The sequence below is a fragment of the Protopterus annectens genome, chromosome 6.part1, assembly GCF_019279795.1.
Source record: "Protopterus annectens isolate FY-2018-M chromosome 6.part1, PAN1.0, whole genome shotgun sequence".
Taxonomy (NCBI): Eukaryota; Metazoa; Chordata; order Ceratodontiformes; family Protopteridae; genus Protopterus; species Protopterus annectens.
The window spans coordinates 35,315,314-35,330,329 of record NC_056738.1 but is presented as its reverse complement, the minus strand read 5'-3'; the positions used below and the strand labels follow the sequence as shown (position 1 = coordinate 35,330,329).

Genomic DNA, 15,016 nt, shown 5'->3' with positions numbered 1-15,016 from the left:
ATAAGCAAATAAGGAATTTGCTGCAATGAGAAATGTTTGTTTAGAAAATTTATTAGAGCCTTATAAATGCTGTAGGAAGTAGTACTAATGATCAGCTGATTTTAGGTTTGTTTGATTCCGTACAGAAGTGCTGTTTCCTATTTAAGCCATAACCCATGAGTGGATGTGGGCAAAATCGTCATATACCCACACCCAGGTGTGGGTTATTGTTATACAATGACATTATTTAAGAGAGAAACTGCTTAGCTTTGTTAAATAATGTCTTTGTATAATGGCAACATAAGGTTCCTCCACGTTTTTCCAGTTCTTCTGTTTTTTCTGATGTAGTAAACATGCATATGAGGCTTACATTCCTACACTTGCACAGTACATCAGTGTTGTTCAAAAGAAGCAAAAGAGAAAGAAGAATCTCCATTTATTATTTTTATTTATTTTTTTTAATAAGAGGCACAAATGTGGGTATTCTCCAAAAATCGGGACTGTTCAGAGATATGACAGTCTGCCGAGAGGGTGCAGAAATACAAAGAAAATCAATTACATTTCTGTTTCTTTAGTTTTGCAGAATGTGCCTGATTTTACTTATGTTTGCTCTGCCTTCTGCCTTCTGTAGCATATATCAACTAAAAGGTCTGGCCTCTCAAAAGTACTTTAGTGGCCGGACTTTTTTCTATTGGTGTGTACATATACATAAATAAATATGCATATATACATATATATATATATATATATATATATATATACATACACACACACACATAGATACATATATATATATATATATATATATGTATGTATGTACACACACACACACACACACATATATATATATTTATATATATGCATATATATATATATATATATATATATATATACACACAAAATATAATATATATATATATATATATATATATATATATATATATATATATATATATATATATATATATATATATATATATATATATATATACTCGATTTACAATGGGCATGCTAGTTGGCCTGTCCAATCAGTGTGCACATTTTTGAATAACAATGACCCATCATTATATAAATAGTTATTTATGGTGTGATTATAGTGTTTTTGCAGATAATAAAATGAAAATTTTGAATTTGAATCGCAAGTGTGCTTTTTTGTTTTTGTTTTTTTTTTTTACACATTTATAGTATTCACTCTTTGCTGATGTAAACTTAAATTTGATGTTTCTGGCAAAAAGACAACTTTGACCAGGCCCCATAGAAATGGTACATTTTCCTGCAGTGCGAAAATAGGGTGTTCCACATTTTGACTGTCACACACTATTATGGTATGTATTCCACACTGACCTCTTAAGAGGGGGAGACCTACATCTATAACTGCATGTAAATACCTGTTACTAATGAGCTCTATTTGATTTCTACATTTCAATGCGTTCAATTGTATGCTGTTTCTGTGGAGCTTTTCTCCCTGGGCTTCCACTGAAAATGGGGAGTTCTTGCCTAGTTGAACTATCCTGTTAAACAAATGCCAATAAAAAAATAATACATTCTGCCACTGTGGTATCACTTGAAGAAATATATTGTCAGATATTTTGGATTTTCTTATCCTCTCATGCAACAATGAATTATTTTCTGTTGATAGATGTTCTCTATTCTGTTTCAGCAAAATACATTTTTTAGTTTGTGTTGTGTGTTGTAACACTACTAGCGATATACATTGTTGTTATATTATCTGTGCCTAGATCAAGACTAAAGAGAGTTCTGGTGGCCAGACCATTTACCCAGGTACAAAACTAAAAACAAATAAGTAAAAACTGTCATCCAACTGATGAAGAGGTATGTCATCTGACTGTGCCACTGGCAAAAGAATATCAGTACCATCTTAGGTGCCAGTGGGGCAGATTTGGGGGAAATAAAAGGTTTTGCTGATTAGGGATGTGGATCTCACAGAATGTCCATATCACTAGTGCCTCCAAAGGGGAACCAGAGATGTGATGAAGAATACTGACGTATGTACTGCAAATATAGGACTATGGGTAAAAGGACAAAATGTAGTAAACTGCACCACATAAAAGAAGTCAGTCTCTGCAACACCCACCAGACTCTCACCATTAGGAGGAGAGACTACAGGGAAGAATATCTAGCCAGAGGCACTGAATGGGCCACTACATTGGAAACAAGAAAATACTTACAATATACAAAACAAATAAATGAATGAACATAATGTTTCTAGGTGACTTAAGTAAGTGGATGTATTACCATTTATGGGATTAGTATACCTTTAACAGGGAAAAGCACAATTATGAGTAGTCTAGTACTTTCAACAGTCTATCTTGTCCACCATCCCCACTGATTTTCCACAGAACTGCAACTGCTGATATAGAGAAGGAGGAAGTCAAACACACCAAGCAAAATATATACATTTCTTTTGGCATTGAGCAATAAATAGACAAAACATACTCTTTTTACAGTATACAAAATTCTATTTGTAAATGAATACAAACACTAAATAATACAGATATTTTAAATACGCAAGAATCATTAGCTACATAAAAAAGCAATTATGTTATACACACCTTCCCTTCAGCCAGACCAAATACTATTGCATGTTCGGTAGGCCACAATAAGCAGATCACTGCACTCTGCAAAATTAAACATAAAAATAAAAGTGAGTACAAAATGTAAAGAAAACTTAAACAGAAGGTTAACAAGCACTGACAGTGTTAAGATTACTGGGTCACATCATTTCAAACACTGTTTATTGTCTAATAATAAATAGAGTTGCCACCTGCCCCTCTTTGTGCAAGATATTTCCTCTTTGAGCAGTTGAGTCCTGCAGAAAAAAAAAACTGAAAATGGCTGATGTCCTGAAATTTTATGTCAAAAAATATTTCCTAATTTTTCGTTAATAGTTGTGTAATACAATTATTTTGTATATACAACACCTAAATGTTATAAGAAACAACATACACAACTCAAATGCTATAAGAATAAGTTTTTATTTTGGCAAAAAATTGAAGATCTGGTACTTTGCACTGGCTATAGATATGACTTGTCCTGCAAAGTCCCATGTTTCCACAAAAAATGCCCCTCTTTGGACATTTGGAAAGGTGGCAACCCTATAAAGAAATGTGCATACAGTTATCTACAAATGTATTTTGCTGTACAGCTCATGCACTAGCAAACAGAATGCAGACATTCAAAAGTTCCACAAAAAGCCATATGAAAACTCAGTAAAAGTAGAACATTTTTTTTTACTCAGAAATTTTTTATTTTGATTATTAGTCAATAATAATAAATACTTTTACAATGTAGAATCATAATAACTAAGGAGTTAAACTTGTACATATTTACATACAGCCTGACATGAATAAATGAATGATAGCAAATTAAACAAAATAAAGATATTTAACTTAAGAATGATTTCTTTAAGAAGAGATTAGATCCATTTGTAGAGTATCAACCAATGACAAAACATTTCTCCAAGGATTATTAGTTAATGACATTGGAAACAATCTTAATTCTTTGGTTTTAACTTCCATCAACACCATCTTCCTTAATAAGCATAGAAATTCTTCTCTTCCAGGTACTATGGTAGACTTCCACCTCTTTGTTATGCATTTCCTAGCTATAGCTAGTATTGTTCATAAAACATATAGATTAGTTCTTTTTTGATAAACCTCTTCAGATATATTCAATAAAATTAAAGCTTTGGTCAAGACAAATTTATCTGTGAAAATAGCCTGTAAGAAGTTATTAATATTTTCCCGAAAGGGTTTAATTTTTTTACATTCATAAAAATATGAGACCAGTCAGCTTTAACAATCTGTTGGCATCTCCATTGCAAGTAGAACTGAATTTTGAAATTTTATCAGGAGTCAAGAAGGATCTATGTAGGAATTTCCAGGTAAATATTCTCCAATACTGAGAACTGGAGGTTAATTTTACTGAAAATAGTATATTTGACTTATTTTCTGGGGTTAATTGAATCAAATATCCTCTAGTAATACATTGCCAATATGTTGTTTTAGGTGCTATTTTGTAGTTTGTTATTAAGTTGTATAAGTAAGAAGTTCCATTCTTCACATTTTCATTATTATAAATAATTTCAAACAATCAACTTATAAACTTAGGTGAAGATGAGTATGACAAATTATTTAATACTCTACATAGATCCTTAGAGAATGCCAATATATTCTGAAGCATTAACCATCCATTAGAGTTTAATTCTTAAGTTGACATCATATATTGTATATCCAGAACTTTTTGATTTTTTTATACAATAGAGCCAACAAATTAGTTTTTTTCTGTTCCCATTGCATAAATACTTCTTTATGAATTCTATCTGGAAAACTTTTTGTAATGCTGAAGGGGATTAATGTTGGAAATCAGATCTTTAATTCCATGTTCATATTTATAAACTTTCTAAAATTATCGTATAAATGATTTATTACAAATGTCTTTGTTGGTTTAGATATATTGTATTGTAGATTTATACACAATAAATACCATAGTATATTATTCATATCTATAATAGTAATATTTGTAGTAAGTTTATTTTCATTTAATAGAATCATTTGTATGTAATTTTTTTCCAGTTGGATGTGTAATTAGGGTTAATCCATTCAATCACAGTTTTGAGTAATGTAGCATTTATATATGATTCAATGTCTGGGAAATGTATTCCTCCCTGATCCCATTGTCTTATATGATGTGCATAAGCAATTCTGTTTCTTTTAGGGTACCATAAGAATCTTAGTAGTGTTGATGTTATTTTCTTAAGATAAGATCTCTCTGGAATTAACAAAATAGCTTGGACTATATATAAAATTTTAGGGAGAAGAACCATTTTAATCAATTGAAGTATATCTTCAAAGACTAGAAACATTATTATATTTATTCACTAGAGAATTTATTATGTCAATAATCCTTTTATAATTATTTTGTATTATACCTTGTATATTATCATATAGATCTATCCCTAGGTATTTTATTTTTGTAGCTTGCATTCCTATGATACTATTCTTATCTACTTGTATTTCCTTTTTTTATTTAATAATAGATATTTAGACTTTTGATTATTACAGCAAAGACCTGAAATCTTATAAAATTTCTCTAATAGAATATCTAGTTCATCTAAGGCCTCTTGAGTTCAATAGAGTGAGAAGTACATCATCAGCAAAGAGCATGACCTTAGAGTTATATTGGTCGACTATATTTAGTCCTTTTATCTTTGGATTGTTTCGTATTAGTATAGCCAATAGTTCGAAAGCCAGTGCAAATAAAATGGGTGACATTGGGCATCCCTGTTTAGTACCTTTCATAATTTGTATAGGTTCAGAAGTAAAGAGTCCTAATTTGACATAGGCTAAATTATTTTCGTATAATTTTTTAATAAATGTGATAAAGGGAAGCGGGAATTCATAAGCTTCAAGAATTTTAATTAGATAGTCCCAATTTAAGGAATCAAATGCTTTTTCAATATCCAGTCCTATTATCAAGGTTTCTATATTTTCTTTATTTAGATACTCTATTAAAGTCAATATTCTTTTAATGTTATCATCTGTATGTCTATTCTGAATAAATCTAGTCTGGTCATTGTTAATGATTTCATTTAATTGATTTTTTATTCTATTTACCAAGATGGACATAAAAATTTTATAATCATTATTTAGTAGTGAAATTGGCCTATATGAGCTGCAAAGGCTAGCATCCTTGTTTTCCTTTAAAATGGGTATAATTAGAGAGTATTTCCATGAAGGGGGAATAATTGCATGGGTTTGAATCTCAATTAATGTCTTATGTAACAAGGTGATTATATTTTTGGGAAATAATTTGTAAATTTCTGAAATTAAACCATCCATTCCAGGAGATTTACTAGATTTACTATCATTGATTTTATCTGCGACTTCTTTGAGTATAATAGTTTTTTGTAAATTTCTTTGTAAATTATCAGGTATTGATTTAATATTAGAAATCATATTTCCTAACAAGGAATGGTCAACTGAATTATATGTATCTTTATAATGATTACTGTAATAAGATTTGAACACGTCTAATATATCTCCTATTTCCGAGACCTTCTTATGTCTTTCTTAGTGTAGAATATTAACAATAGAATTGGATTTAGATTGCATTTTGACTTTAACAAATAAGTGTTTTGGAGAAGTAGCATAAGCATTTATTTTTAACCTTTCTATGGCTAAATTAGTTTTATGACTTAAAATATCAATATATCTTTTATTTAGTTCTTCTATTTCCTTCTTGTTCTCAATTGTATTAGAGTGATTTTTTTGATTTATATAATGTGAGTTTCCTTTGTAATTCTTGTAGTTCAGATTCCCATTCTTTCAGTTTATTTTTATACCAGGCAATCGCTTTTCCATAAATATAAGCTTTTAATGAATCCCATACCATTACTATATTTACTTCCAAATTATAGTGTACGTCTAGATAGAAATTTAGTTCTTTCACTAACCATTGTTTAAATTCTTTGATTTTTGTAATGTATGAAGGTATTCTAGAAAGGAGTGTTAGTGGTTTAAAATCTAATTGTACTTTAAGAACTAGTGAATTGTGATCTGATAAAGGGCATGAGATTATTGAAAAAGAGGTAATTATGGATTGAAGATCTTGTGATATAAAACGTTTGTCTATTCCGGTTCGAGTACCAAACCTATAATCTTGATGAGAGCATGTCAAGGAGTTATTATCAATAACATTAAAGGTATCTATCAATTTTAATGACTCAGTCCATTTTTTTAGTATTTTTGCAGTAGCTGTTAAACGTGGAGATTTTTTGTTGGTAGTTTGAGAAGTGTCAGTTAGACAATTAAAATCCCCTCCTATTATTAGATTCCTTCTGGAAATGTTTATGATTTGGTCTAGATGTTTTTTAACTGTTCCTGTCCCAATACCAGGAAACCAGTATAAGTTAGCTAATGTCCATAACCTATTATTCAACTTCAGTATGACTATAGCTATAAGCCCTTCGTTATCAACATATTTATATACTATTTCAGGGTTTAGGGAATTATTCCTCCATAAGATTATTACTCCCCTTTTCTTAGATTTAAATTTAGAACACGCTAAGGTCCTATAATCACTTGGATTCCAACTAAAATTATCATTAATTTTGAAATGAGTTTCCTGTAAAAAGATTAACTGGGGTTTATTTATCTTTAAATATCTTAGTAAGTTAGATCATTTAGTTGGATTATTTAATCCATTTATGTTTAAAGTTAGTAATGTGATATCCATGCCAAGTTATTTTAAAGAAGTATTTAAAATGTCAATATATTTTCCTGAATTCATCTCCTCTACATATAATAAAAAGAAAAATAATAGCTTGTAAATATCTATCTCTGTGTAAGATGTTAACTTTAAAACAATCAAATAGAATTAAGTCAGGCTTGGTGAAAATAATTAATAACATAAAATTTAAGGAGAAAAATAACATTAAAGTAGTTTGTACATTAAAACTTGCCCACCATGGAATGAAATGCATTCTTAGTCCATCAGATAGGTACATCTGGTGAACTATCCCACTAACTTCCTTTTTTCATTCATTAGAGCTCCAAATATACAATTTTAAATAGTATAGGAGTCTTATTAAAATATTTTATATGATTTATCATTCAGCAACAGAAGTAAATGTTGATATATATCAATATATACACACATATACATACACACATACCTATACATATACGTATACATATATACATATATATATATATATATATATATATATATATATATATATACATATATATATGTATATGTATATATGTATATATATATATATATATATATATATATATATATATATATATATCTACACATACATACACATACATACATAATCAGTAACTAATCAAATAAACATAACATCTGTAATAGTGAATATTCAATTTTCTAAACTTGCTCGAAGCACAAATTTCCAAGATATAAAGTAAATACTTCATTTCAACTCATTAGTTATTTAACACTTTGGTCAGACAAACTTGCAACATGTAATGGCTATTACTGATGATTATCATATCCTAGATCAAACAAACAATATGAATATTATTCTACATATTAAAAGGACTGATCAAATAATCCATATCAAAATATTTAAATTTTGCTCTTATGTCAGCTGATATTAAAGTTGTGTGTAAAGTTTTCCTAGAGATGTATATGTAGATGTATTCACACATTAATATAACAGAACACTTTTATATACAATAGTTTCATGCGTTTCTAATAGACTAGATACTTAGATTTAATGTTTACTTCCACTAAAATGCTTCAAACATACTTTAAGTCCCTGTACCTAAATAAATGTAAAATCATGAAAAGCTGTTCGGCCTGTTTTTGTTACTGTAAGCGATCAGGCTTCTTAAAGAATACACATACTGGTGACCAATCACATCAACTCTCGTACGTTGCTATAGCTACAATAAATATTCAATAGCTAAATACGTACATAACTGTATACATAGCTCGTGAGAGCTAGAGATTTAAAAGCTTCTTTTTAACTTCTCGAGAGTGATTTTCTCCACTCAAACTGCTTCCTGAGAGAAAAAAATCTATGTTTTAAAACATTAACTCATTCCCTATCAGCTTTTATTTAAATAAGGCACGAAGAGAGCCTTCCGAGAGCTTCCACACCAGACACTACACACACCGTCTCACTCAGAAATCAACCAACAGTCACCTTAACCATCTGGTTCCATTCAAACAGTGAAACTAAAGCCAAAAACATAATCACCTCTCTTTCACCTCACCAAACACGGACATCTCTCCGATTTCACAGCAATGTTTCCTCATCAAAAAAAAAAAAAAAAACCTTTAGTACACCTCACAGACTACATTTTGCTGAATGCTAGACTCACCCGTCCAATAATCCTCCAGGGGACTTCATCCATAGCCCGCAGCATATCTTGTTAACCCAAAAGAATATAAAATATCAATCATACAAGCCAAACCGGAGATCCCCAGTCGACGGACAAACACCAACATGCTAGCTTGTCACTTTACTCCAATGCAGCCAGGGCCAAGAACAAACTCCCCTCCACAACTTAAACACTCAAACTTCACCCAAGTTGGACAGAGATTCCTCCTCTCTATTCTAGCAAAAAAACAACATCTATATGACAGTTTGTTTTCAGTCTAGAGTGGAAAGCCTTTGAACAAGCAGATACTCAACAGCAATAACGTTCAAAGGACATTACAACATCTATATACCATTACATCACCGCTAAGGGAAATCTCACCCAGTGTCTAGTTCACAATAAAGCAATGGGAAAAACTATCAATCATTAATAGTAATTAGGTTAATATACTATATAACAAAATAAGCATGAAATAATAAATTGATTACCACATAACTATGAAATAATACTTTGCAAGTGAAGTACTATTAGACTAAAAACTAACTATAGGTATACTTATAATTAAATATTTATAGAGAGAAAGTAAATCTAAAATAGATACATAGGGTAAATATCTATATATAAAAATAGATAACGAGGCATAAAGCAAGGTGAAAGGGATGTCAATATTAGAAACAGATTGTTTAGTTAAAATATAACTTAGATTTATGAATTTTATATGAGGTAACAGAAGCACATACCTTTTTCTTTTACTCTAGTATTACTTACATGTATGAAATGAAAGTTATGTAACATGTTTAGGCCATTTAAAAGTCTTTTAGTTATTAGGTATCAGTTGATACTTTGAGAGACTTCACCGAAGTAGGTAGTTTAGTTTAAGTTTTCTGTTTCTTCTTTTTGACATCAGTCCAACTACTTTTTTCAGTGGATCTCTTAAGTGACAGGGATGTCCATTCCATTTCTTCTGGGATGGTTATAATGTTATTATTTTTGATGAATTGAAAGGCTTCTTCCAGAGTGTTGAAGTTTCTCATCTCACTTAGGTACTGTATCCTTATCTTTGCAGGGAAGGCTATTTGAGCTTTGATATTATTCTGTTTCAGAATTTTTATTAGTGGCCACACCTTTTTCCTCTGTTCAAGAACTTTAGTGGAGTAGTCATTGTCAAATTTTATTAGATGTTGATTATATTTTATTGGACTTTTCCTCCATGCTGTTTTTAGCACCAGTTCTTTGTCCATAAAGGATAAAAATTTTATTATAATTGATCTTGGTGGCATAGAGGCAGAAGAAGAGAGTGATGCTGAAATTCTATTTCCCAAAGCACAATGTGCCCTTTCTATGCCAAATGACAAGTCTTCACTAAAATTTAGAATCTCTGGTAGCCATGAATTTAGAAAGTAGATAATGTCTTTTCCCTCTGTATTCTCAGGTAGACCAAAAATCCTGATATTTGATCTTCTCTCCCTATTCTCTAAGTCATCTACTTAGTTGGAGAGCCAGGTATTTTGTTTCAGGAGAAAATCTGTTTGTGTCGCCTCTTCTTTAAGTCTTCCATCGATGTCAGATAAAGAAGTTTCAATAGTTGTTAACTTAAACTGATGCTGCTGAAGCATTTCTTTAAAGACTTCTGTTTGTTTCTGAGAGTTCTCTTTTAGATTTTATCGATTAACCTTGAAATCATCCATTTTTATAGATAGTTCTTGTAATGTGGTAGTCACCATTTGCAGTTCCTTTTTTAGTGACAGTTCAGAGTGAGAGTTCTTCAGGTTACTCATCTCTTCAGCTGCTGTGTAAAGACTCCTGAGTATTTTGACAGGAAATTTCTTGTAAAAACCCACCAAAATTTGTACTTAGTTATTTTAGACTATTAACTAAATATTTATAAAGTTTTGTTAGAAAAAAAATAATGAAATTTCCTGAATTTGATACTAGTTTATGGAGCTCTAAAAAAACTGCTGCCTTCAGATAGCCATCTAGGCTCCGCCACCAAAAAGTAGAACATTTTGATGTCTAAGATTCAAAGATATGCTTCCCAGTACTTGATCAAATACAGTTTGAGCTTGTGTGTGTTACTTCCCTACTCAAAATCAAATTTGCATAATATGACACAATACAATGTTTTTTCCTAAGACAAACTTCAAATTGTATTAGTGAGTTACCAAGGAAGACGTAACGTGAATTTATCCTACATTCTGCCATCCAAGCAATGGCGGCTCCAGGTTTCTTTTCTTGCCGGGGTACCATAGGGGCACAGTAGCTAGCTGATGGGGTAGACAGGGCATTTAAAGAAGAAAGAAAAAAACACCATACCAATAAAGTAGAGAATACATGATGCATAGTAACAACTCACCCATAATCCACTGTTAAAAACAAAACATTTTCCTATGAAAAAATGTGAATGCTACAGTCTTACAAATCCTGGCAATGCTCACAACACAGAAAAATCTAATAATTTGTCATGTTCAAGGATTATGGTTTGGATGAAGTGTTGGTAAACTACAGTGTACTAAGTCAAGGTTGTGGCTACCGATACAACTGAGGTGGGAATATGTCATGTGCAAAGGCATTTGTTCCTCTGTAGAAAAGAGAAAAAAATATTGACCCAAATTCAAGAACAGAAACTCAGACCTATTTTGTTGTGTGCTGCACGGTAAAGAAAATAATTTTAAAACAAATACAGCACACTTTGCCAACATTCAACATAAAACACATGTTCCCACTGCAGGCACTAATGAATAGCGAAGTAATTTATATGTCTGTTAAAACATTCTTTGGCACAGAAACAAGTCAGTTAACAGCTAATGGATTGCAATGATACTTTTTGATCTCTCAGAAAGAACGTGGGAGAGGGTCTGTCAGCACTTGGACTAAAAATTAGAAGTCTCAAAAGATAAAGTTCAACTAGATTATTTTGTTCAGTATTTACAACTACTGCTAAAGAGGTTGATCTGAGAACATAAATAACAGTAATTTAAGCAAAAAAGTAAACAAGAAAAATAGGTTCCAGAAGCTGTGGATGATGCTAGTGACTCGCACTACTGCCATTCTATTTACATTTAGGTGAAAAAAACAAAGATTTCCTTATTTCTAGCATGACTTGCTTAAAGTTGGTTTGAAGTGGATTCTACGGAAAAAATCCTCCAAGATAATTTTACAGCAGCAAGTCCATTGGGATACAATAACCATAACCACTTAATGATATAATGAAATAACTGAGATATTGTGGCAATCATTATTTAATTTACTTATTTATACTTTTTGTTGCCTAGGTTAGTCCCACTAAATCAAAGGCCTTTTTTAAGGGGAGATCCAAAGTGGTATTCATACGGACTCGTGGAAATTTGACCAGGACACAGAAGAACTTCCCATATGCTTGGGGAAGAGATTGGGTTTAACACATCCTGTTCCTGTTCCAGGCATGGAGGCGGCTCGGAGGAACAGGGAGAAAACATGTCTGCTGAAAGACAAAGTAATTTGAAAGTTGAATGTGTTGAAAATGAAGAAAAAATGGTAGAATCACTACCAGAATTTTCAGGCGATGTGGGAGTACAGAAAATGTTGTTTGCTGATAGGAAGGAGATGGAGCTAAATGCAGTGGTGGTCATGGTTTCAGAAGACATTTTTTAGAAAAACCTGTTTAAAGTGGCAGAAACTGCAAAAAAATGCGTTATTTTAGCCCTCCAGTTGGGAGGGTGTGGGATGAGTATCTGGAAGAGCTAATTAACCAGACTAAGCATGAAAGTGGAGCTGCTGTATCTTAGAGTGACATTATGAAAAAAATAGAAGATGGAGAAAAAAAGAGAAGGAAAAGTTGCCAGAGAAGGTTCCATAAAAAAATCCTATGCACTAACGGTTTGAGAAGGATCTAAGGAGAAGAAAGAAATGAAAGAAATAAAGAAAAAATATGTTGTTTGGGTGAGCAGTAAAAGAAAGGCCTGGACAGATAAGAGGTATGGGACAATGCTATTGCACCTCTGGGGGATAAAGCTGAAGAGGTAAGAGCTTTCATTTTAATTAACAAAGAAACTTTTTGTGACATGTTTTTTGAAACTGGTCAGGCTATGGAGAACTTTTTGGGGGCTTATGAAAAAAGAAAGCAGACTTTCCATGGTCAGAATATGTGGTGCAGGCATTTTTCAGGCAAACAAAAATAATTATGATTTAGTTTAAAACTGAAGTATAAGCAAAACAACTAACTGAATTTTTGTTTACAATATGTAAAGAAGTGTTGGACAGTACTAAAATCTATGATGAAAGAGGACTATGGACTGGGGGACAGGAATGTGGCATAATTCTGAAAATGACAATGTAACAAATATACTTAGCATTATTAATCTGCACGGCAATAGAGGTTTTGTAAGGTACAGAGTACAACCAAAGACTTGCTATAGGTGATTATTTAATTAATGAATGTGACAAAAAAGATGTTATGTATGTGGTCAGATAGGCCATAATACAAAGAAATGTTAAGTGAAATGCAAGAAATGTGGTAATACAGGACATTCATTATTAGAATGTGAGGTAGAAAATGAAAAAGAAAATGAAAATGAATGTGAAACTATACAAGAAAAAGATTTAGAAAATGTACAAGAACCCACAACACAAGAAAAAACAAAGAAAGGGTATTTAAATTTAAGAGGAAAGACAAAAGAATAAAACAAAAACAAATTAGAGACAAATGAAAGAAGTGGAGAAGAGTCGGAATGGCATATAGTAAAAGCTAAGATAAAATCAATAGGAAAGAGTTAGGGAAAGAAAAAGAAAATTGAAAAAATATCATGGTTAAAGAAAACAAGAAAGGTAAGGGATACAAAAATTATTTTAATAACTGCTCTATAAAGCTGAAAATATTAGCTTTGAACATCAACAGTATGAAGAATATAAAAAGGACAATTACTTACTTTACAAGGGTGTGCTGCAGTAGATGTTCAAGTAATAGTGTTGGAAAACATTAGAATATTAAGAGAAGAAGAAAGGGTGCAAATACAAAAACTTTGGAATGGTACTGTTATTTGGAATATAGGCAAAGAAACATGCTCAAGTATGTATATTATGCCAAGAAAATATAAAAAATATTAGATATTACAATAGTAGAACTGGGCCGAAGTAGTAGCAGAAGATTTAAAATGGAAAAAATAAGTATAGACTAATAGCTTTATATGCATATGTAACAAAAAAAGAAAGAGAAACAATGTTTAAAAGTATACTTTATTATGTCTATGTTAACATGGATATAATAATGATAGGTGACTTCAATTGCAATTTGAGAAATAAAATAACAGTTGTGATGTTAAAATGATTACTGAAATTAATTCTCAGCGTCTTTTCTCAAGAATTTCTGACAAATAAAATATTGCAAGATAAGTATAAGAATCAATCAGAGGAGGTTAGAAAGGATAGGGAAGAGAGATTGGATTAGCAATTCATAAAGAAACGGGGGTATATATGCATGTCTCACAAACATGCAAAAAAGTCTACAAGATTTAGGATCTTTGCTTGGAAGTGTTCGCATATAATTTTTCCTAAGAAAGATAGCAAATATTGGAGGTGTGATGGGGAAGAAAAAGCTAATTGGAAATATATTTTCTAGGAGTGTAATGAGTTGGCAGATTTTAAAGATTCCCTGCAGACTGCTCTGTCAGAGATACTGGATGAGCAAATTGGTGTAATTAAGGAAATTATTTTTGAAGTGATGATGCAGAATCTAATTTGCCTTGACACAATAAGGCCTTGCAGAGTCTAATTATGGTGCCTACCAAAACAGCAACTATTAGAAAATGGAAATCAAAGTCTAAACCAACTTTACTAGAAGTAGTGAATATAGTACCAGAAATAAAATAACTGGAATTGGGATCTTTAGAAAAGGGTTGGAAAAAATTACATAAAAAAAATGGGAATTGTGGGATCAATACATGCAGAGGAATTAGAAGTTATGTACCTACCATAACGTTCCATGTTAGTTGTCTTCTCTCGCCTTCTTTCTTGCTGGATGGGTTTGGAGCCGATCCTCGGCTCTGACTCGGCACTTGCTAAGCTCGAGAGTCACTTTTACCAGCTCGAGGCAGCCCCATATCCCATGATGCAAGGCGGTAATTACCGAGATCTCGTTTGGTATCTAGAGGAAAAACTGCCTACCAAAAAACTTTCCACTAAGGAAA

The 15,016-nt window shown here is 31.5% G+C and overlaps 1 protein-coding gene across 2 annotated transcripts in view; it reads right to left on the bottom strand.

Annotated features, from left to right (window-relative positions):
* IFT172 (intraflagellar transport 172) overlaps positions 1-15,016 on the bottom strand; it is a 3,348,311-nt gene that overhangs the window by 2,966,853 nt on the left and 366,442 nt on the right. For both annotated transcript variants that reach the window (XM_044075467.1, XM_044075468.1), the window contains exon 5: positions 2,553-2,618. In XM_044075467.1, coding sequence (XP_043931402.1) covers positions 2,553-2,618 — 66 coding nt within the window. The remainder of the gene's footprint in view (positions 1-2,552; positions 2,619-15,016) is intronic.